The following is a 24,883-nucleotide window of genomic DNA, read 5'->3' as shown; positions in this document are numbered from 1 at the left end:
GAAGTTCGTGGATGCATTTCAAGGAATTTGTGAATCCCTTGAAATTGTGTATATCATTTAGCATATCTTTCAGAGGGGAATTAGGTTTATAGTTCTCATTCATTGGATTCTCAAAGGGGCCCATCATCTCTAAGAGGCTAAGGCTTACTGATCTAGGCTGATCTCAGACTCAGGAACATGGTTTGCTCAAGGCTACATAACCAGTTAGTGGCAGAAATGAGGACTTAAACTCAGTGACTTCTAGTTTCTTGCTCATTTCACCGCACTTTGCTGAAGGACCTGAGCAAAGAAAGGCACAGGAACGATTAAGCTACCATTTTGTAGTAATTGGAGTAAAAACAAAGAACTAGCTTTGGGTCAATTGAATTAAGTCTGTCAATCTGTTTCCACAACAGTTGCAGAAGGATGGGCTTCAGTTTGTGTCTTAAAAGTGAACAAATATTTTAGTTTTTACAGTTGGAATATGCTGGCACTCACCAAAACAGCTTTCTCAGCTGAAGGCAAATGTCCTGAGAGATATTATCATCCTTGAGGCTGTTTCTCCAGTTCCTTCCCAATGGCACTGTTTTTCTGACCTGCAGTAGCCTCCAGTTTTCTTCCTACTCAAATCAGTATTACTCTGCCTGATTTATCAGATCCTGTAACTGCCATAGCCTGTTTAGCCAACATGTACCCTTTGCCCTAGTCAGGCTAGTGTCTTTGCTATTGGTACTCCCTTCTCTCCCAAAGTCCTTTCATTCCCACCTTTGTTTCTTTCTTCATGTGCTTCCCCATTCTGGAATGTACTCCATTCTTCCTTTATTTCCAGATGCTCACATAAGGCACAGCACAATTCTAATCTCCACAAAGCCTCTCCTACTCTTGGCCATTTTGTACTTTCTCTGAACTCTTGCATTTCTTGCTTATACTGTACATGCTAGAACTTTGTTATGTATCACCACAGGGCTTTTTGGTGGACATTCTTAGTGATTACCTTGGGAGATGGGGTTCCAGGAATTCTGGGGTGGGACTCTGGGCATCCCTAATGCTTGCTTTAGCCAGGGCAGTTCCACTTTGTGATATATATGGGCAGGCTGGTATGAGTTTTTATTTGAAGAAATGGTTTAGCTGTTCTCCCTGCCCCCATCCCTCAGAAATTTGAAAAACACTGGCTCTATCTTATGTGCTAATTGCCTCATAAGCATTAACTCATAATGGGCAAGGACCAGGACTTAGTACTACTTCAGACTTATACTACTCTTCCCAAGCAACTGGTGCAATCTTGAGCACAATTTAAAGTTGACACTTAGGAAATGATTTTATAATTGTATTGCTCTCATTTTGGGAATAGAAGATGGTGAGTAGTATTACCTCAGAAATTTACCTTTTTAAAAATTTTTTTGAGATAGGATCTTCCCCTGTTGCCTAGGGTGGAGTATAGTTGGCATGACCACAGCTCACTGCAGCCTTAAACTTCTGGGCTCAAGCAATCCTTCCACCTCAGCCTCCCAAGTAGCTGAGACTACAGGCATGTACCACCATGCCTGGCTAATTAAAAAAAGAGGCAGTGGGGTTTCACTATGTTGTCCAGGCTGGTCTTGAACACCTGGCCTCAAGTGATCCTCCTGTCCCAGTCTCTCAAAGTACTAGGATGACAGGCATGAGCCATGGTGCCTAGCCTAGAAACTTAACTTAATGAAGAACTCAAAATAATATTTCTGGGTTGATCTGAGAGAAATAGACCTAAGTTGGTAGTTTCCCCCCACTTTGGGATATAAAACATAACCCTATTTAAAGATGTCTAGTTTACATACACATATGTAAGACAAACCTCATTATTGGCATACCCTACTCTCCCCAAATTTGGCCAAACCTAAATATCGTATTCATGCATTAATGTAAGCATTAATGTGCTGTTACTTAACTGACAAAATGATGTGCACATTATCAGTACACCTAGAGATCTAGAAAAAAATGCCAGTCTTTCAGACCAGTTATTTCAGCTTTCTGTATCAAATCAATTATATAAACTAATAAAGACCTGAGTATTTAAATCAATTGTGCTATCAACCTGTTAATAATCTTTTGTTTTTTTTTCTTGCTTTCTGCCTGGTCCATTGTCTTCACCCTACAGGTGTACTTTATTGTCGGCTTCCAAAGATTACTAACTCTTGTCTGTATCGCTAAGATTGAACTGCCTTGGCTATACTGCTACTCTTACTGCTGCTTCCATTATTGCCTTCTTCAGCAAAGTAAGGCTTTCAGAAGCCAAAGAATAACAAGAAATAAGCACCATTTTAGAAGCCTTTCCACTATGAAACTTAAGCTAAATGTGCTCACCATTATTTTGCTGCCTGTCCACTTGTTAATAACAATATACAGTGCCCTTATATTTATTCCATGGTATTTTCTTACCAATGCCAAGAAGAAAAACGCTATGGCAAAGAGAATAAAAGCTAAGCCCACTTCAGACAAACCTGGAAGTCCATATCGCTCTGTCACGCACTTCGACTCGCTAGCTGTCATAGACATCCCTGGAGCAGACACTCTGGATAAATTATTTGACCATGCTGTATCCAAATTTGGGAAGAAGGACAGCCTTGGGACCAGGGAAATCCTAAGTGAAGAAAATGAAATGCAGCCAAATGGAAAAGTTTTTAAGAAGGTAAAGCATTTTTGTGCTTTTCATTTTTTTAAATATGAAGGCACATTTTGTTTTATCATAAATTGAATGCATTTTAAATATGCAGGCATTCTATTATAATGCCATGTAACAATTCTAGAAGGTGCTCATAGCTTCTGTTTATGCACTTAAAGGCATTTTTAGAGTTTACACTTTGAGAGTATTTTAATTGCTTGCTTGAATAAATATACTAATATTAGAGAATGTCTCACTTTAACAGTTAATTCTTGGAAATTATAAATGGATCAACTATCTCGAAGTGAACCGCAGAGTGAATAACTTTGGTAGTGGACTCACTGCACTGGGACTAAAACCAAAGAACACCATTGCCATCTTCTGTGAGACCAGGGCCGAATGGATGATTGCTGCACAGACTTGCTTTAAGTACAACTTTCCTCGTAAGTGCCTTATATTTTTGGAGGGGAAGAAGGGAACTTTGTGAAAATTGTTCTGAGATGCTCCTGTTTTTTTAAGTAGGTTTTTTTTAAACTATTTTCTCTATAAATTATATCCATAAAACATAATGTATGTAATAATGTGGTTAAAAGATATCCAGTAACTGATATTACATGTGGTAACTTCTAAGAGCTAGTATGGGAATTGGCAACTTAATGAGTAGAGTTTAGAATTTTACTTTTCAAGTGGAAATGAATTATACCTGAAAGATTGGGGCTTAGGGATATTTTTCAGAGGTGATAGACAAAATAATTAAAACAACAAAAAACAAAGCTTTGGAAAATTCTAGTTCATTGTTTCACTTTGAGACCCCTTATTTGACTTATTCCACTTTACACATGAAATAAGCTTGTGATAGCTTGAATTAGCATATGTTATAAGGTAAAATTGAGTATATACTTAAGCATTTGTTTTTGCCATTGTGTGAGAAATAAAAATTGAGTCCAGAACAATGCCTTGACACATACTAAGCACTCAGTTGTTTATTGAATGAAATGGAACCCTGTAGGTTTGTTTAGTTTAGGAATAAAGAGTTTGCATTTTAAACAAACTATAATAGATAATATGAAAATTATCCCTTACTACCCATCACCCACTTTCAACAATTAACAGCTCATGAAAATTGGCTATTCTTAACCATGTTGCTGTTTTCTTGTTACTAGCCTGGAGCTCAATTTCCAAGTCTGTTCTAGCAGAAGTGCTTTGATTTTAACTGAGTTTCAGTTTATGTTATCTTTGTCTGATGGCTCCTACAGGAGTAGATCTCCTTAACTCCTCCAGTTAAGGTGTGAAGGTCACCAATCAAATTAGACATTGCACCCACTAAAAAAGCTTTTTGAAAGGAGTAAGGACTTTATTGAGGTAGCTGATCTTCTGACTAGAGATCCTTAAAGTTTTCAAGGATCTATTCATTCTCTGGGGCTGTGACCAATGAAAGGGTGTGCTAGTAGGGAGCTCTAGCTGGGCCACCTCTGACCTGGATGGACAGTTCAGCCAGGAACTGTTACAGGCCTTGAGCATCTTAATTGACTGATTTTTGACTAGTTGTGGCAATGTCAGTATTTCTGGGTTTCTTCAAGTTTAGAAAGTTAGAGTCTTGGAAGGTTTTAAGGAAAACTTTGGGTTGCCAGGGAGTTTGAAGCAAGGTTGAAGGGTAATAGCAGAGACTATGAAATCAAATTAAATTATAAAATGTTTGTGTGTCTGTAAGTGTGCCTATCATTAAAGACTGATTTAAATAATACATCTTTCTAATAAGTGTTTATCATTTAATATTTACATGGTATTTTTATTTTTTGTTATATAGTTGTGACTTTATATGCCACACTTGGCAAAGACGCAGTAGTTCATGGGCTAAATGAATCTGAGGCTGCCTATCTTATTACTAGTGTTGAACTTCTAGAAAGTAAACTAAAGGTAAATATGAAATTTTCTTTTAATTCATGATAGTGTTACCTGGTGGGACAAGAAAATGTTCAGTAAGTGAATTTTTGTTGTAGGCCCAAATTTAATAGCTGGGTTTTCTTTGTGCTCAACAGACTGCATTGTTAGATATCAGTTGTGTCAAACACATCATTTATGTGGACAATAAGACTATCAATAAAGCAGAATACCCTGACGGATTTGAGATTCACAGCATGCAATCAGTAGAGGAGTTGGGATCCAAGCCAGAAAACTGTAAGTAAAGCAGTTAAAACAAATTTACTTACCTACTCAAGGTTTGTTATTTCAGTAGATTAGGAGAAGAAGTGATGTGAGTGAATACACTGAAATTCTTTGCATGGAAAAAAAAAGTTTTAAAACTTTAAAAACTGTCAAAACCATATATGATTAAGATTTTTCCCTCCCTTTCTCCTCAAAAAGGTAAGCACTATTTAAAATTTACCAAATACTTAAGATGTAATCCCTGTTTCAGACTTTTTGGCAGTTGCTGCCAAACTTTTCTTTATTTTTAAAATAGCCCACTATAGAAGGTAGGAACAGATTGGAAAAAAAAAATAGCCCACTATAACTTTCCAATTTGGACTTCATAAAGACAATAGATCTCAGGCCTTCCATTTAGTACACTATTTTGTGTGTGTGTGTGTGTGTGTGTGTGTGTGTGTGTGTGTGTGTGTGAGAGAGAGAGAGAGAGATAGGGTCTTGCTCTATCTCCTGGGCTAGAGTGCAGTGGCATCATCATATCTCACTGCAACCTCAAACTCTTGGGCTTGAGCGATCCTCCTGCTTCAGCCTCCCAAGTAGCTGAGCCTACAGGTGTGTGCACCACCATGCCTGGCTAATTTTTCTATTTTATGTAGAGATGGGGTCTCACTCTTGCTAAGGCTGGTCTTGAACTCCTGGCCTCAAGCAGTCTTCCCACCTGAGCCTCCCAAAGTGCTAGGGTTACAGGTATAAGCCACCATGCCTGCCTAGAAAACTTTTTTTTTTTTTAACACTTAATTCTAGTGATCTTAATGTTGTCTCAGAGAATGCAAACATATTTACCAAGATTAATGCTTGGATTTATTCTACCATTAAGGTGGTAGTTGGTTTTTCATTTGAAACAAGTAAATGCACCTTGAAGCAAAATGTCAGTTGGCCATCAGGACAGAGAGTTGAGGAAATTAATAGCCCATTTGGATAGTTTTCTTCTCATGTTTAATGTGAAGGTCATAATAGGTCATAATACCATACTAGATGAGGAAAGGATTGATTTTGGTAGGAGAAAATATTGGTTGAGCCTCTACTCAGCTTCTGAATATTTTACCATTAAAGAATGACCATGTGTTTACAAAAACAGGTACAGATTTTATCTTTCTACCACGTGTCAAGAATGGCAATGAGTCTGGGATTTTACCCTACTTGCAAGTTAATAAGTGAGCCTGTGAAATTTCATGGAGACCTACAACTACGGGCTTAAAGGATGTTTTTTTCACTCACAACAGTAGCAGTAGCCAGAGTATCATGTCAGCATTTGTGACATAGGACAGTAGGAATCTCTGAGCTTAGGGAACTTTATTATCTTTATTGTCCTGGACAGTAAGCAAGCTTGCTGTTTGCTCTGGAGAGACACACTACCTCTGTACAAATGTCCTTGAAAAGATAGTCCAGAACAAAGTCAGCCTTTGTTTACAAAATGTGCAGAAACACAATAAACCCAAGAAAATTGCCTCTTAATACCAGGTTGACCCTGTAAACTTGGGGTAAACTTGACTAAGAGGTCTGGATTAGTAGGGATCTGTTGCCAATTCTGCTGATTCACCAAAGGGTGTTGGCACAAAACTAAGGGCGTAGCAGTCTTCATAATTTTGTGTTAGCAATAATGTGGTAGGCTCTGTACCCCACTTAGTTCCACTCATCTCTACAGTAGATAGGATATATATAAATTTGGGGTGCTTTACCTGAGCTGACAGTTGTTATTATGATGACACTTTTTGCATAGTTATTCAAAAATGGACAGAAGCAAATGTCACATTGTATGCATAGACTGAGAAGAACTGAACATAGCTATTGCTGCTACTTGGGTTAATCCTCAGAGGAAATATGCAGTCCTGATTTGCTTGGTTTATGAACTAATAACAGAGGATATCTTTAAGAAACATTAGAATTAGCCAACTTTAGTATAACTTATCTTTAGTTGTTTCAGTAGCAATTGCTGTTTGAAATTTTTATTTTGACTGATATATAAAAATGTAAATCATTTTTGTAAACACATGTTTTTAAATATAACAATTTTGTTAAACTTTAACTGTGATGACATATCTATGGATTCTTGGCCATTTTGGCATATTCTGGGAAGGAAAGGAAATTACTAGGTTAGCATGATACAGTGTCTTGAAAGTGGATGCCCCAGCATGCTGTTTAAAACTTAGCACCTTAGAATTTTAGTGTTGAAGTTGCCTTAAAGATGAAGTCCAGTGGTTTTCTATCATGGATATGTATGAGAGTCACCTATGGAGCTTTTGTTCTATCCCAGACATGCTGAATCCAAATTTTCAGAAATAAGGTTCAGAAATAGTATTTTGTTTAAACTCTTCAGATGATTCTGATGCCCACTGTGTAGAGGCATGAGCAGATGGCTATTAGGCTAAACATCCAGAAAATGGGCCAAATTGAGTTTGAAATTCTCATTGCAGTAAACCAAAATTTGATAACTGTTTTTGTTTTGATTATTTAAAGCAAGTACTCTCTATTATTGATAGTTTATCACTATGCAAAATTGAAATATCTTATCATTGTTTAGTAACTTAAACTTTGAACTGAAGAAAATGTACTTTTTCATTCATTTAGTGAGTGTTCCTCCAAGTAGACCAACGCCTTCAGACATGGCCATTGTCATGTATACCAGTGGTTCTACAGGCCGGCCTAAGGGAGTGATGATGCATCATAGCAATTTGATAGCTGGAATGACAGGCCAATGTGAAAGAATACCTGGACTGGGGTAAGAGAGAATTATTCTGCTTTCTGCCTAGAGCAGAGCTCATATTCAGCATTCTCCAAACTCAATCTATATTTAAAATGATAAAGTTATTGATGTTTCCGATTTCAGATGCCTTTTCAAGAATGATTAAAATATTTCTCTTAATTTTGTTTTAGACCAAAGGACACATACATTGGCTACTTGCCTTTGGCTCATGTGCTGGAATTGACAGCAGAGATTTCTTGCTTTACCTATGGCTGTAGAATTGGATATTCTTCTCCACTTACACTATCTGACCAGGTGAAAAACTTTTCAGTACATTATTTGGCTAAGAAAACATATTACTAAAACCTGAGATTTTAATTCAGTTAAAGCTTTCTCCTTGACTTCAAAAATAGCTTCCATGAGCAATATGTATCAGTAGTAAAAAAACCCCTGTGGATTAGTTAGCATTGCTTTATCTACATATTTAAAATTATTTTGAAATGAATAATTACTTCCATCTTTATTTACTAGATTTTTACTCTTGAGAGCTAAGATAGAGAATATAAATACACTGAGCCTTTTTGACAAACTAGCCATGAGCATTGATGGTTTTTTTGGGGAGGAGATATGGTAAGGTTTGGGCCCAGTTTTCCTCTGAGTTTTCTCTAGAGCTGTACTGTCCAATACAGTAGCTACTAGCCACATCTTTAAATAGAAATGAATTAAAATTAAATTGAAAAAAAGTTGGTTTCTCAGCTCTAGCCACATTTTAAGTTCTCAGTAGCTATGTGTGACCAATGGCAACTATATTGAACAACATATAGATACAGAATTATTTCCATCCTCATGGAAAGGTCTATTGGACACACTGTAGCATCTTAAAAGATAGCCCTCAGCTTACTACACTAAATCAGGGTTCTTCCTTCTCTGTGGTTCATAGCAGAAAGCCCCAAAACGGGCAGGGCTAATTCATGTATTTTAAGCCCATTTGAAATCACACATCTAATACCTATTGTCCACAGTTCTGTTTTACTTCTTTGGAATAGTTGCTATAGAAAAGCCTCAACCTGGGCTGGGCACGGTGGCTCACGCCTGTAATCCTAGCACTCTGGGAGGCTGAGGCAGGCAGATCACTCAAGGTTAGGAGTTTGAGACCAGCCTGAGCAAGAGCGAGACCCCGTCTCTACTAAAAATAAATGAAAAATTTTAATTATAATATATATATGTAAAAGAAAAGCCTCAACCTGGCATAGGGAACAAATAAACAAAGCTACTAAGAAAGCTGTGGGTTTCAGAATGCTGAAAGATAAAGTGAGTGCAGGTAGGAATGACTTGATTCTGTGTGTGCCTTTGCTCCTCCCATTACTGGAGGCCTGGCAGTTATTTTTCAGACCCCCAGGCAATGGTGTCTTTTGTTTGGGAGTCTTCATGGAGCATATTGGAAGGAAGATGTGTCCTTGGCACTCATAGTTAGAAATTGTTTTATTTATATATATATAACTATATTTTATATATAAAAAACTATATATTTTATATATATATAACCATATTATATATATAGTAGAAACATCATTTTAGGGGGGAGAGGTTAGGTAGATTATGTACTATTAAGACAAAAAAGTTAAATAGATTTTTGGGGGGACTTATTTGAGATTCCATCCACCTGTTTTGTTTTGTTTTGTTTTGTTTTGTTTTGTTTTGTTTTGTTTTGATGTATGACTTAAAGTGTACAAATATTAAGTGTACTGTTTGTTAAATTTAATATACACATACACATATAGACCTCCATGATCATCACCATCTAGACCAAGAAAAAAAGAATGTTTTCAGCACTCCAGAAAGTTTTTTGTGTCCCCCTCCTAGTCATTACCAACCCACAAGGATAATCCAATCTGTTTTTTTTTTTCTTTTTTTGAGACAGAGTCTACTCTGTCACCTTGGGTAGAGGGCAGGTAGACTGCAGTGGCGTCAGCCTAGCTCACAGCAACCTAACCTCAAACTCCTGGGCTCAAGCAGTCCTCATGCCTCAGCCTCCCGAGTAGCTGGGATTACAGGTGTACACCACGATGCCCACCTAATTTTTCTATTCTTAATAGAGACAGGGTCTTGCTGTTGCTGTGACTGGTCTCAAACTCCTGAGCTCAAGTGATCCGTCCACCTCGGACTTCCAGAGTGCTAGGATTACAGGTGTGAGCCACCACACATGGCCCCAATCTCCTTTTAAAGTGGCTTTTCCTAGGAGAAAGTATTCTGTTCCAGACAGTTCCCAACTTTGTACCTTAAGGAACACAACCTCTTTGTAAGATGGGGCTAACACAATCTCCTCTATTTAATTGAAGGTACCATTCAACTAAAAGTTCATACTTGAAATTTGCTAGAACAGTGATGGAGAGAATAAATAAATTAGCAAGTAAACTAATAAACAGAACTTGATTTAGTAAAGTCAAAATAGATCTATGAATAAGACTGAAGCTTAAACTGTAAAAAATTTTTTAGAAAAATTTGTGGTGATTATGTTTTGAGGCATTGTAGTGTGGGGTCTTTTATATTCAGAGACATCATCAAAATGTAAAGAACATTTCAGTAAGCTTTTGAGTATGATTTTTTTTTTTCTCTTTGGGGGAATTCAGAAGCTGGGGACTAGCAATCTATTTTTTCCATTGCTTTTCTGAGAACAATATCCTCAGTGGGGAGAAGGAGGGACAGTTGGAGTCTGTTGCTAATCTGACTTAATTCTTGCTGTCTCTTAGGCCAAGCTAGTATATTAGAAGCCTGTTAGACAGAGTCTGCTTTTTAAATGAGCTTTTTAAATGAGCTTTACTATGAAGATTCTTAATCTTACTAGGAATCTAAAAGTCAGAAATCTTCCTCACATAGGACCATCAGCAAAACACAGGAGATCAGAAACACCACATTTGAAGCCAGCTGATGATAGCTATGTTATCATAACTGGGGTTACTGGGATCATAGAAAGACTAAAGAACTGATAATATTACTAGGAATAATAAAACAAGGAGAAGGGCTCCTTACCCTGGAACTTCTCTCTGAAGCAAAAATTGGTCAGTAGTATGCAGAGGGAAGCCTAACCTGAAGGATATGACAGCCCACATTCTCTCTACAGAGCAGCCCTTCTGTGCATGGTGTGTGTGTGTGCGTAGGTTTCCACCTGCAATTGTGTATGCACTTGCACATACATAAAAAAAGGAGTTACTTTATCTCCTTTATCTGTATTAAAGAAAAGTAGGACAAAAGCAATTCACTTCTACCAGCAGAACCTTCACTATGTGCACGCTGGTAGTTCTTGTGGATCACACTGCTTCTTAAGAGTTGGTGTTCTTCTTCCCTGTATTAACTAACCATGGCTAATACATGATACAACTAAACTTAAAGACTAATGAACTATATTACAGCAGATTTTTATTTTTAATCTACTTTTTTCAGTGGGTGACCTTATTAATTTTCTACTTACTGATCTGATATTTGAAATCTCAAATAGTACTTATGTGTGTAAGAAAGAAAGAAAAAGGCAATATGTACATGGTTATGTATATAGGTGCATATCCCCACTTGATCCTTGGCAATGTCCTCTGTATCCTACCTACCAGGCAGAATATTATCAAATTACAATTTCTGTATGATGTCAATTGATGTTCATGGTAGTAACTTGAGATGTGGCTTTGCCTATTGATTAATTAAAGAAAAGTTAAAATTACCTTTAATTTTGTTTTCGTTTTAAGTCTGTTTTAATCGAAGCTTTTTAACAAAGAAGTAGTAGCAGTCTGTGCTATATTTGATATGTTATTGATAAGAATGTTTAATTCATCGAAATATCCCATTCTCTTGTCACCCTGGATCAGAGTTTCTCCTCTAAGAAAGGCTGCAATGTGCTAGAAGCAATAATCTATAGGATAAAACACTAAAGCACTTATACTTCAGACTTACAGGTTATGATAGATAGATGTTAACAGGTAACTCACAGAGCAGTGGAAGATCAGATTCCATGTGTAACGTCTGTCTTTGTTGTTAATACTTGAATTATAACAATTTTTGCTAAGGTAGGTTTTTTTCTGATTGTATTTGCTTTTTCTTTAATGTAGTCCAGCAAAATTAAAAAGGGAAGCAAAGGAGACTGTACTGCACTGAAACCTACACTTATGGCTGCTGTTCCAGTAAGTACAGAATATGAATGTGAACAGAATAGGATTGTTTATGTCATTTATTTCTTGCACTTGGACTTTTAATATGTGTGTGTATATCTTAAAATAATTTGACCTTGTTGAAGCCATGGCAAATGTGTTCCTTAAAATCTTAGATACTGTACTGGGAAAGATGAAATGACAACCTTCTGAAATGTCTACCTGTTTGTGTTTGCTGACACTCGAAAATTGGGTGATAAAAATGACCTAGTTCAGATTACTTAGTGTGAGAACTGGTCATAATATTTTAAGGTAGAATATACTCTAAAGATCAAAGATCATCTTGTTTAATCTCTTAATTTAAAAAATGAGGAAACCCTAGGCCATACTACAGAGCTGAGGCAGCATGTCCAAGGCTATGAAGCTGGTTAGTGACAGAGCTGAGTCTAGGATTCGAGCCTCCCAACCCTCCTAGAGTGACAAAGAAAAACTGAAAATTTGAGCGAGCTCCCAAAAGAAAAAAGTTTAATTTTAGATATTCAAACTCCTTATGTGAAATACTGATTGCCTTGTTAAAAAAAAAAAAAAAAACAAGATACTACATTTGATAGCCTTGTAATGATGAATTTTGAAACATTTAACACAATGATTTCACATTTGTATAATCAAAGATGTTTTAGCACTTTTATGCTTCAGAAACCCTAGGAAAACTGTGTCACTATTGCCTGTATTATGATCAGATTTAAGATCTTATCACAATATCTTCTACAGAATTATTTTGCCTATGGAGAGTCTGAGCTTAGGTAATAAAGTATTCAGTCCAAGTTTTTTTTTTTAAGAATGACAGATGAGAGATACTTTATGATCTATTTAGCTTCTAATTACACAATTACCAAGTAACCAAAGTAGTAGACTAGGTCAGAGCAGCCTTTGCCTTTTTATTTAGAGATGTAGAATTCAGCAAGTTTTTAAATTAAAAGGAGAGGCTTCTGACTAAAGCCATAATAAAATGATTTTTGTAAGTAAGGTCTATTCAACTAAAGACTCTGTCCATTCTTTTCAGATTATTGAATATTTTGTTTACCTTTTTAGGAAATCATGGATAGAATTTATAAGAATGTTATGAGCAAAGTCCAAGAGATGAATTATATTCAGAAAACTCTGTTCAAGATAGGGTATGATTACAAATTGGAACAGATCAAAAAGGGATATGATGCACCTCTTTGCAATCTGTAAGTACATTTCATAGACTCTGTGGTTTGAACCTTTAAATTTTTTGTGTTTTTAAATCTGGAAGATGAATAAGTAAAGATGGTTAGTTAATTTAGTTTGAATATCACCACCATGATCATAGGTTGAATTTCTCTGTTATTCTAAGTCTTATTGCTTATACAGCAAGAAGAGAACTGTGAACTCTGACTTTGGTGATTTAAACAAATTTTAATAATCAAGTAAATATTTAAGATTAAATTATAAAATTTAGACTCATGAAGAAAAACTAGAATAGGCCTTTATTATAAAATTTGGTCTCATGAAAGAAAACTAGAATGGACCTTTGAATTTAAGATACTTGAGTTTAAAAAGTATCATTTTTAACTAAAAAAAGTGATCTTCAAGATTTATCCTGCATGAAGTTTTCTGACTTATTGTATTCATACAATATTGTAGTAAGTATATGAAAATCACAGCACTTTTAAATGTGATGCTGAGGGGTGGGGAAGGGAAAGGAAGCATGTTTCACTGGAAGGGAGATAAGATAGATGACTAAATGTTCCAAAGATAATTGAAATTTTCTTCCTCTGGCATTTACCGTGTGTGAGAGAAGTTTCCCAATACTGCACTTTTTTTGGCATTTTTATTCTTCTGGCATTTTTTTGAAGGTGTTATTAGTTGTTGCTTTGTTAACCTCTCATTATCAACATGATTCTGACATTTAGAAATTCAACCAAAGTTGAGAAATCTTTCCCAGACCCTATAGATTAGTGTGTCACTGAGAATAACATATACATATATTAAAATCATTTATCTCCTCTTTTATCAAGGTTACTGTTTAAAAAGGTGAAGGCTCTGCTGGGAGGGAATGTCCGCATGATGCTGTCTGGCGGGGCCCCACTGTCTCCTCAGACACATCGATTCATGAATGTCTGCTTCTGCTGCCCAGTCGGCCAGGGTTACGGACTGACAGAATCGTGCGGTGCTGGGACAGTTACTGAAGGTGAGCATTGGTAATGTGGTAAATATTCTATATTAGCCACTACTAATAAAATTCATTTGCATTACCTTTGGATATTACTTAATACCTTTTAAGTAATATCAGATTCATTGCAAACCCACAGAGTTTTATGAACTCTTAGTTAAGAGAACCATGTATACTCTTTATTTTTAAGCCCTGTATAATATTATGCCACATCGTGAGTCCTCAAAATTCTGTTAACCCTGGAGCTTTAATCTTCTTTCTCTAAAGATCACTTCTTGGCCAGGCACGCCCGTAATCCTAGCACTCTGGGAGGCCGAGGTGGGCGGATTGCTCAAGGTCAGGAGTTTGAAACCAGCTTGAGCAAGAGCGAGACCCCTTCTCTACTAAAATAGAAAGAAATTAATTGGCCAACTAAAAATATATAGAAAAAATTAGCTGGGCATGGTGGCACATGCCTGTAGTCTCAGCTACTAAGGAAGCTGAGCCAGAAGGATTGCTTGAGCCCAGGAGTCTGAGGTTGCTGTGAGCTAGGCTGAAACCATGGCATTCACTCTAGCCTGGGCAACAAAGTGAGACTCTGTCTCAAAAAAAAAAAAAAAAAAAAAAAAGATAAAAAAAATAAGGATCACTTCTTTGGAGAACTGTACTATTAAAAATTAAGTATTTTATGCTCCTTTTCAAATTTATATTCCTGTCCTGACTTCTTTGCCTTCTTTTCTGTGATTTTCAGCAGCCTAAAACAGGATTTCTCAACCTTGGCATTATTCACATTTTGAACCGGAGAAATCTTTGTTGTTGGGGGCTCCCTTATGCATTGTAGGATGCTTAGCAGCCAGATACTTGTAGTAACCCGCTTGTTACAGTAATCCAGCTGTGACCATGAAACATATCCCCAAACATTGCCAAATATCCCCTGGAAGGCAAAATCACTCTGAGTTGAGAAACACTGGGGTATAGGAATTGTTTTGTGTTTTTTTTTAGATGATCTTGTTTTCATTTTAAACTCATTGTGTCCAGTTTCAATGCTATTATTCTAAACTGTCTCTCCATTGCCAAATCGTGTTTGTGTCAATGGTATCACCATCCTTAAAGTCATTCAGGGTATCAGCTTTAAACTCATCTGATTTTTTCTTTTTTTTTTTAATGTGGAAAAGAGGTTTTTATTTTTCCAAATATTGCACCAAAGTAAAGCAAAGCTCTAGTTGATGTGAGCGTGTTGTGTAGGCATTAGCAGTACTGCCCTCACTACTCATTCACTGTACAGTAGCGCTACCCCAAGAAAAGGATGGGTTATTTTTTAATATATTTAACTGCCATCAGATCGTCCCATTCCTTCATTAGGTTGCTCCTTCCACTCCATGCCACTTTTATCCTCCAACCTTTTTAAAAATTTTAGAAATTTATTTTTAATTATTATGGGTACACAATAGTTATTTATCTTTATAAGGTATATATGATGTTTTGATATAGGCATACAATGTGAATTAATCAAGTCAGGGTAATTGGGGTACCTATCACCTTAGGCATTTATCATTTCTCTGTTAGGGACATTCCAATTCCACTTTTTAGTTATTTTAAAGTATATCTTCCAACCTTTTATTACTCCACACTGCTCTGAGCTAACAGCCTTTCTTTCAATGGCTCTGTCTGCCCATATTATATCACTTCTAATTCATCCTGTATCTTCCTTTTAGACACATCTTTCTCACTCGCTGCTTAATAGCTGGTGTAGAAAATTGAAGCATGCCTTTATCCAGCGTTCAAGGCATCTTTTTTTTTTTTTTTTTTTTTTTTTTTGAGACAGAGTCTTGCTTGTTGACCAGGCTAGAGTGAGTGCCATGGCATCAGCCTAGCTCACAGCAACCTCAAACTCCTGGGCTCAAGCAATCCTTCTGCCTCAGCCTCCCGAGTAGCTGGGACTACAGGCATGCGCCACCATGCCTGGCTAATTTTTTTTTTTTATATATATATTAGTTGGCCAATTAATTTCTTTCTATTTATAGTAGAGACGGGGTCTTGTTCTTGCTCAGGCTGGTTTCGAACTCCTGACCTCGAGCAATCCGCCCGCCTCAGCCTCCCAGAGAGCTAGGATTACAGGCGTGAGCCACCGCGCCCGGCTCAAGGCATCTTTAATCTAGCACCATCATACATATTTATCATTATTTTTCATTATTCCCCACTTATACAAACACTTGGCTCTTATCTCCAGACAAGCCAATCTTCTCACTCTCATACAGGCATTTTTGGTCTCACCTCTCTGTATTTTCTGTTCCCTTCTCTTGAAATGCCCTTTTTGCTAATTGGTCACAGCCATATTTTTAATGCCTAACTCTTCAATGAAGTCTTTCCCAATGACTTCATTTTACATTGATCTTTCCAGTCTAAGGTACTATATTGTGCTCACCATCAGTATTGTACAGTTTATTTTTTTTCACTGTGAAAAAAACCTCTATTTTAAGAAAAACAGTTAACAAAAAATTTGACAAGTTTCACTTAGCGAAATACACCCAAAAGGAAATCATAGTACAAAGAAAGTTTTAAGTCAAGGCTTCAACAATTCCTATAGTATTAGTATTATGTCTCAATTCTCACAACTAACTCTTAAGCTTAAATATAACCTAAAAGATTTTAAATGAAAGTATAAACTCGAATGAACAAACATGAGAAATACTTCTTTTTGAATCAGGGAGCTAGCACCTTTGAGTTTTCCAAAAAAGCACGTCTCCCCAGTGTGTTCACTGCAATGTGGTGGCAAAAGGTCCATATTTAACATACTTAAACTACTTAAACTCAGATAACATCACTCTGAAGTATACTAACTACCAAAATGTTGATTGAGAAGAGCTGAAAATAGTTTTAGTTTACTCAATATCGCATGCTAGAAGAAAACTTTACAAGACAAAATACTGAAGAGGTAAATTTTTTATTGGAGATTTTACAAACTCATGGTGCAAAATGGGACACAGCTTCCTCTAGATTTGTAACTGTTGTTCACTGCTTGTTGGCTGCCTGTGAAAATCTGATTGAAAAAACTTGAACATTCCTACAAAACTAGTGGTATCTGCCCATGTTGTTCAGACCGCTGTAGCCAGCCCCGTAGCAGCCGCTCAGTGGCTGACTCTCCAGACCACTGTAAGTGGCCCGGGCTGCCGATACTCCCATGCCTGGCATCAGCAGACTGCTATACGCTCGATTGCTGGCTCCGGTTTTCAAATTCAAGAAAAGTTCTATGTATCTATGCTGCATGTTGGCCCTGTCTTTGGACATAGCCGCCACAGCCTCTTCGTGGGTGGCAAACTCCACGTCTGCTTCTCCGGTCGCTCTTCCATCTGGGCCAATCTCAATATGCACTCTCACAGGCTTGACTGGATAGAAGAAGTTGTAAATGTCATTCTCGGTTGCTCTGTATGGCAGCCCTCTCATGTGGACGCAGTGCCCGGTGGTGTTCTGCACTGCGAACTCGCCGTCTCCGTATCTGTGGTGGTATCTGCCTGACAGACAGCAGCTGAGGTCTCTCCCAAACAGGTCGGTGTCTCTCCCAAACAGGTGGGTGGAGAAGCCGTAGCTATTGCTGAAGACGCCGTGTTCCTCTTGGCCGCCATAGCCTGCATTGTAGGCGCCAGGCTGCATCCTCTCTAGGCCCTCAGGCTTCAAGACGCTAGCTGATCTCCTACCTGGGTCAGGGCGGTTATAGGGCCCCGGCCTCTGCACTAACAGACACTTGAGAGGGGGATCTGAGTAAGACCTGGCTTCCTCCTGACTGCTCTTGAACACTTCGATATACCTGTGCCCTATCCTCTCCCTGTGCTTCCTCAGCGCCTTCAAAGCTAACTCCTGTGAGGCAAACTGTACGAAAGCTTCGCCTGTAATCTTGCCCTTGGGGTCCACAGGCAATATGACCCCATCTGACACGATTTCCAGCCCTGAGAAGAACTGGATGATGTCTTCCTTCGTGCACCCAAACGGGAGTCCTCGAAGGCGGACGACGCCATCGTTGGCGCCGTCGGGACCGCTGTGCTGCAACACCCAGTGCATCTCCGTTCTGTGGGACTTGAACACCTCGATGTACCGGTGTCCCATGCTCTCCCGGTCTTTCTTCAGGGCCATTTTGACATCCTCTTCCGACTCAAATTCCACAAAGGCCTCACCGCTCTGCCTGCCCTCTCTAGTGTAGACGAAATGAACACCTGCGGCCCCATGACGGATCCTGCAGTCTGACAGGAAGTTCTGCACGTCCTCGACAGAGCAGGACCAGGGCAGGCCGCGAAGCTTGACGATGAAACCGTGACCGCCGGGGGGGCCTAGCATCATGGACATTCCTTCGGTGGGACAGATGTCACACAAGCTCGAACACAGCGTCTTTTGAGGCTCAGAATCGGAGTCTACAGGCGGCCGCCCTCACACCTGCCTCCGCCGCTGTCCCTCACAGCAGCGAGAGGAGGGTGTGACAGCTGAGGCAGTTGAGGCTTGTTTACCTCACCATGGAAACCCCTGGCAGCGCGCTCTGGGCGGGGCTTCTCGGGGGTGGGGGCGTAAGGCGCGAGGCATGAGGCGTAGGATGTAAGACGCAAGGCGTAAGACGTAAGGCGTGAGGCATGAAATGTAAGGCGTGAGGCAGGAAGCGAAAGACGGGAGGTGAGGGACGTGAGGCGAAAGACGTAAGGCGCGAGGCATAAGACGTAAGGTGTGACGCATAAGGCGCGCCTTGCGCGGCGGCCAGAGACAGCTCCCGCCCTTCAAGTGCACATTCACTACTATGCAGTTTAGTATTTATGAATTTTTTTAGAGACAGTGCCTTGCTCTGTTGCCCAGGCTGGAGTACAGTGGCGTGATCACAGCTCACTGCAGCTTCGAACTCCTAGGCTCAAGCGATCATCCTGCCTCAACCTCCTGTGTAGCTACGATATAGGTGTACACCACCATGCTTGGCTAATTTTCTTTTTTTCCTTCTTTCTTATTAATGTAGAGACAGAGTATCCCTGTGTTGCCCAGGCTGGTCTTAAACTCCTGGACTCAAGCGATCCTCCCACCTCAGCCTCCAAAAGTGCTGGGATTATGGGTGTGAGCCACTGCATCCAATCCTGTTTCGTATTTAAATGTTCTCTAAATTGTTTCACATGCTTCTCTTCCCAGGTAGTTTGTTTGTAAGGTATTTGAGGGAAGAGTCTCCTTATCCTTTATATATTTTCCTCACAATATTTAATATAATGCTAGGTACATAATAGGCTGCCCATAAATATTTGATTATTGCTACTAAACTGCAAAGGAATAATATCACCATCATCATGTTTGATAACAGCTAACGTTTTTTGAACACTTAATGCCAAGAAGTGTTAAGCATTGTTCACATATCATCTCATTTAACCTTCAGAGCATATCTTTATATGAAATAGGTTCTGCTACCATCTCCATTTCATAGATGAGGAAATGGAGGCTTAGAGAGGTTAAGTAACTTGTCCAAGTAATACAGCCAATAAGTTTTAGAGCAGGAATTCTAATCAGAGTTTGCCTTGTCAGAATCTTATGCAGATAATGATGAAGGAATCTTTCCCCCCACCCCTTTTTTTTGAGGCAGGGTTTCACTCTGTCGCCCTGGCTAGCATGATGATGCAGTGGCATCATGCTAGCTCACTGCAACTTCAAACTCTTGGGCTCAAGTGATCCTCCTGCCTCAGCCTCCTGAGTAGCTGGGACTACAGACTACCATATTTAACTGATTTTTTCTATTTGTCTCTTGCTCTTGCTCAGGCTAGTCTTGAACTCCTGACCTCAAAGCAGTCCTCCCATATCAGCCTCCCAAAGTACTAGGATTATAGGCATGAGCCACTGAGCCCGGCCCCCTTTCAACAAGGATTATTACACTTACTTATCTAAAATATAACCACTAAAAGCAGAAATGATACAACAACTTTGGAATCAATTGTACTGTTGAAATGGAGTTAAAGTACTGAAAAATGATCATACTTTACACTCCCTCTTCTTTTGTCATCTTTCAGACTTTGGCTCTAAGTACGATATTCCTGGTACATTAGTATGAATCTGAAACATAGTATGCTAATATCTTTATTATTTTTTTCCCTAATAGTCACGGACTATACTACTGGCAGAGTTGGAGCCCCTCTTATTTGCTGTGAAATTAAGCTTAAAGACTGGCAGGAAGGTAAGAATTTTATGACAAACTCTAGTGATTGGAGATACACTGGAAACCACTGTGAGCCTCAAGACTTCCATATTTTAAAGTGTTAGGTTGTCTGGTAGCAAATGATTTTTTGCTGTTCCCTGTTCCTTGTGCTTGCTTTTTCCTCAGTAATAAATTTAGGTGAGATAGAGGAGGTGAAAATCTGTAGAATCTAGGGCCAGTGATTCTGAAGTTGAAATTAGTTGATGGTAAAGAGAAAAAAAAATTATTGGGGCTTTCCCAGAGTTTGGAGAAGATGAGCATCTTTGAAGCTTGACTTTACTAGTGAAGATACTTTGACTGAGAAAGAAACCCTAGATTTTCCAGGGGATAGAGTAACCGATTGTTCACATATACACATTAATTTCTTAGATCTTCACCCCAGCAAAGATTTTCATAGTGGAGACTCAATTGTTCAGCTCTTGGTATAGTTTAATTTTTATATGTATATGCAGAGGCAAGCAACTTAGAAGACACCTGCACTTTTAGACATTGGTGGTAATCCATTTTACGTATCAGCTGAAGGCAAAAGTAAACCAGTCTTCTTATGATGAACTTAAGGAAAGATACTAAATACATATGTTAACTGCAATAAAGTGGATTGTTAAATAAACTAATAATTAACTGCCTAGCCATGCCAGATAAAGGAAGAATAATTTAAAAACTTAAGAATAATTTAAAAACTTAAAAAAATATTCTAAAACAGAATATTTTCCTTAGGACAGAGTCACAGACTGAAAATTTAAAGACAAGTTACCTTGTAGGACACATTCTTTAGGTTGCCCAAACCCCAGGGAAATAAACGAACTTTATCTAATATAAACTAAAACTAGTTTCTAAACATAATATAAACTAAGCCAGTTTCTAAAGATGTTTCTTCTTTGTTACTGTTTTATTATGTGTGTTATTGTCAGTTCTTGTGAGCAAATGACTATTTCTTTTTAGAAAACATGTTTAAAAGTCAGCTGCATTCCCAAGGGTTTTAAAATGACATTCTAATTTTACAATGAAACTCTGAAGGAAATATAGGCAGTGTATATACATATATTGGGAATTAGCTTCAGAATTCTTTTATTAGGTGGGTTATTTGTCAGGCAGTAGAATCAGAGAAATGTTTGTAGTTAAACTTCCTATGGAGAATTTTGCCTTCAGTTGTTATTTTCTGACTTCCTGATACTGTGCCTCAATGTCAGTTTTAGGGAATGGTTCCATTTGTGGACATGTATTTGGAGTTTTCCTTGCTACTAAGGATCCTTGGCTTTATGCAGTAGGAATGATCTTAATGTTTTGCACACAATGGGTTTTGTCATATTGAAATATTGAATAGTTTTAAGTTTATCAGAACAGTTAACAGACAAAAGGAACTCTGCTTTTAATCCTTTTATGACACAAACTCTAATCTATATCTCAGTTTACAAATTCAAATTTTTGTATGTTTTCTTTAAAGTAAGGCTTTATTCAGTAATAAAGAGGTAGTGAGTAGTGGTAAAGTATTTTCGTAGTTATTATCAATTATTTCAGTGTTTTAACTTTTAAAGTTCATGATTGAACTCAGGCTAAACTAGTAAATTTTCCCTCCTGTTTCCCATAGCATCCCTTTCCTTCTCACTAGATGACGGTGCCTTTCTTGGGTGCTTAATACCTGTTTTCTTTGACTAAAACCACCCTGGAAAAAATCCAAAATGCATTGATATCAACATATCAGTAATTTACTTATAACAGCTTCCAAGTGTTACACAGAATAATAACTAATTTACATTTTTGATTCCAGGCGGTTATACAATTCACGACAAGCCAAATCCCAGAGGTGAAATTGTAATTGGCGGACAGAATATCTCAATGGGATATTTTAAAAATGAAGAGAAAACGGCAGAGGATTATTCTGTGGATGAAAATGGGCAAAGGTGGTTTTGCACTGGTGATATTGGAGAATTCCATCCTGATGGATGTTTACAGATTATAGGTCAGTGTATTCTTTGTGTGGTTTTCTTCAGTTTTTGTATTATAACTTCAACTTAGATGAAAGGGGGGTAATCTTGGTCAGGTCATTAATAGGATCGATGATGGTTCCATTAGTTCCAAGTGTGGGCGAGTTATTTAACTTATGTTTGAGCTTCTTCATCTGTAAAATTGGGATAACAATACTGACCTCATAGGGTTATTGTTATAACTAAATGAGTTGATATAGATAAAATGTTCAAAGCAGTGCCTGAACCTTGTTAGTTTAAGTAATAGCAAGAGCAAGCAGCATTGGGGGTAGGGATAATGGCAGGGAAATAGCAGATTGGTAGTGGGAAAACAAAAAGAGCTCAGAGGATGTCTTTTAGGGTCAACCACATGTGGTTCTGTATAACTCTTTACTGTAACATACTGTATTCTAGGCCTTATTCTCCCTTTACCTCTCTACCTTGGGGCAGTATGGGCACATTTTTTTCCTGGTGGCTATTTATATGGCTCTAACTGGGCCTGAACCTTAGAAAATTGATAATATCAATCCTGAGCACCAGTGTGTTCTGAGAATGTCAGTTGCTTAGGAATTGCCCTTACTGAGCCTCCTGAAGTAGACCTTTAAGTTCAAAAAGTGACTCCAAAATGAGCCCCTATGCTATTCACTTTGAATAGGCCAAAGTTAAAACAAAAATTCACTTGCTGATGAGGTCCCCTCTGCAGGATCGTGGTCAGGTCCTTTTCAAGCCCTAGAATTATCTCAGTCGTATCTCTAGTGACCCATTTCAATATGTTGCTGGACCTCACAATATTAGACCCGAATATAACCAGAGACTTCCTGGGAAAATTGGTTCTTCATCTAGAAATTTGATCTGCTAAACCAGGAAACAGGGTTCAGTTGAGAACCAATAAGCCTTTTGTTTTTCTTCATCCTTAATTGCACTAGGATGGAAGGTGATTTCTGTAGAGTGGGTTCCCAGGCGATGGGTAGGCAAACCAGCACTCACAAGAAGATGGTAAGGCAACCTGATGATTATTCAAGCTGTGCCATCCTGTGCCAGCACTTTCTTAGAGCACTATTGTTTTAACAATACAATGTTAAAACTGTGGAAAAGGGGAGTTAACATTTGTTGAATGTGTTCTATATGCCGGACATTGCACATCATGCCTGTAGGAGGTAGGTGTCAATATCCTTTATAAAACCTAGGGTTAGGAAGGTTAACGGACATGCCCAGCAACACTTAGCTAGCTAGTATTGGGCAGAGATACCATTCAAATCTAATGCTCCAAAGTCCTTGTTCCTTCTATTAACTTTATTATAATATTTAAGATTATAATAAGATGTTAAAGCTTTGGGAATAGGGTATAACTTTTAGCCAGTACTTCTTAACTAGGCATTTTCTTTTTAACTGATGTGTGGGCGAGCGTTATATACAACAACATTTTAGAAGTAGTATCTTTGTAAATAAAGATTAAAGCATTGAGATTCAAAGAAAGTCAGAATTATAAATACCGTGATAAAACAAACTGGTTAACTTAACATTCTTCATGACTTACAGATCGTAAGAAAGATTTGGTGAAGTTACAGGCAGGAGAATATGTGTCTCTTGGGAAAGTAGAAGCTGCACTGAAGAATTGTCCACTGATTGACAACATCTGTGCTTTTGCCAAAAGGTAACTTTCAAAAGTTACATTTTGTGTTTCAGGTACTTACAGTAAAAGGCTAATTAGTGGCTGGACGCAGTGGCTCACGCCTGTAATCCTAGCACTCTGGGAGGCCGAGGCAGGCAGATTGCTCGAGGTCAGGAGTTCGAAACCAGCCTGAGCAAGAGTGAGACCCCCATCTCTACTATAAATAGAAAGAAATTAATTGGCCAACTAATATATACAGAAAAAATTAGCCGGGCATGGTGGTGCATGCCTGTAGTCCCAGCTACTGGGGAGGCTGAGGCAGGAGGATCGCTTGAGCCCAGGAGTTTGAGGTTGCTGTGAGCTAGGCTGACGCCACGGCACTCATTCTAGCCTGGGCAACAAAGTGAGACTCTGTCAAAAAAAAAAGGCTAATTAGGAAATAATTTGATTACATATTATAAGGGTAACATCATAAGCTTAGACATGAAATCTTTAAAAAAAAAAAGAAGGGTAACATCAGACTCCCCTTAGAACTTTCATCACAGTTGGGAATTCTACATTTATGAAAGTTTTTGAATGTAACGGCTTGAAGATCATTCATGGTAACTCAGACATTTTAACTGTTTTTTGGCCTCCATCCTGCTAAATACTTACCTATGCTAGAAAAGTTATGTTATTTTGCAACAGTAATAACTGAGACTTAGCATAAGTAATTTTCCTAAAAAAACAACACAGCTATTACATGTTGAAATTAGATGAGTTGAGATGAGTTTTGAATCCAGGGTTTTCTAAATCAAAAGCCTAAGAGATTGAACAATTGTCTTTATATGTTAATATGTTTTATTTTTATGGGCTTTATTCTTTATTTTTCCATTGTAATTGTGATAAAAACCACATAACATAAAATTTACTACCTTAACCGTTTCTAAGTATGCAGTTCAATAGTGTTAAGTATATTTACATTGTGTAGCTAATCTCTAGAATTTTGTATTCTTGCAGAAATGTTATATCCATTAAACAGCAACTCCCCATTTCCTTCTCCCCTCAGCTCCTGGCAACCACCATTCTACTTTCTGTTTCCTATGAATTTAACTACTCTTTTTTTTTGTGTGTGTGTGAGACAGTCTCACTCTGTTACCCTGAGTAAAGTGCCGTGGCATCAGCCTAGCTCACAGCAACCCCAAACTCCTGGGCTCAGGCGATCCTCCTGCCTCAGCCTCCCAGGTAGCTGGGACTACAGGCATGTGCCACCATGCCTGGCTAATTTTTTCTATATATATTTGTAGTT

The 24,883-nt window shown here is 38.2% G+C and overlaps 2 protein-coding genes and 1 non-coding gene across 6 annotated transcripts in view; 1 reads left to right on the top strand and 2 right to left on the bottom strand.

Annotated features, from left to right (window-relative positions):
• ACSL4 (acyl-CoA synthetase long chain family member 4) overlaps positions 1–24,883 on the top strand; it is an 80,982-nt gene that overhangs the window by 43,576 nt on the left and 12,523 nt on the right. The window contains exons 3-14 of one of the 4 annotated variants that reach the window (XM_012750285.3): positions 2,114–2,644; positions 2,883–3,060; positions 4,425–4,534; positions 4,657–4,795; positions 7,391–7,541; positions 7,697–7,820; positions 11,603–11,674; positions 12,734–12,873; positions 13,684–13,856; positions 19,924–19,998; positions 21,788–21,979; positions 23,523–23,637. In XM_012750285.3, coding sequence (XP_012605739.1) covers positions 2,294–2,644; positions 2,883–3,060; positions 4,425–4,534; positions 4,657–4,795; positions 7,391–7,541; positions 7,697–7,820; positions 11,603–11,674; positions 12,734–12,873; positions 13,684–13,856; positions 19,924–19,998; positions 21,788–21,979; positions 23,523–23,637 — 1,820 coding nt within the window. In that variant the 5' untranslated portion in view covers positions 2,114–2,293. The remainder of the gene's footprint in view (positions 1–2,113; positions 2,645–2,882; positions 3,061–4,424; positions 4,535–4,656; positions 4,796–7,390; positions 7,542–7,696; positions 7,821–11,602; positions 11,675–12,733; positions 12,874–13,683; positions 13,857–19,923; positions 19,999–21,787; positions 21,980–23,522; positions 23,638–24,883) is intronic. The other 3 variants (XM_012750303.2, XM_075999070.1, XM_012750294.3) reach the window with 3 other exon arrangements.
• On the bottom strand, positions 15,003–15,128 carry LOC142866133 (U4atac minor spliceosomal RNA). Its single transcript, XR_012916194.1, has one exon. It is a non-coding gene; the product is annotated as a U4atac minor spliceosomal RNA (small nuclear RNA).
• LOC105863345 (heterogeneous nuclear ribonucleoprotein F-like) lies at positions 16,890–18,149 on the bottom strand. Its single transcript, XM_012750311.3, has one exon. The coding sequence runs from the start codon at positions 18,147–18,149 to the stop codon at positions 16,890–16,892; it is 1,260 nt and encodes a 419-aa protein (XP_012605765.3).

This window comes from Microcebus murinus, chromosome X (genome assembly GCF_040939455.1).
Source record: "Microcebus murinus isolate Inina chromosome X, M.murinus_Inina_mat1.0, whole genome shotgun sequence".
NCBI lineage: Eukaryota > Metazoa > Chordata > Mammalia > Primates > Cheirogaleidae > Microcebus > Microcebus murinus.
This window is presented reverse-complemented; position numbering and strand designations above follow the sequence as displayed.

Bases quoted from the DNA above. Each gene is read 5' to 3' on its own strand.
- LOC105863345 (XM_012750311.3), bottom strand. From the start codon at position 18,149: ATGATGCTAGGCCCCCCCGGCGGTCACGGTTTCATCGTCAAGCTTCGC.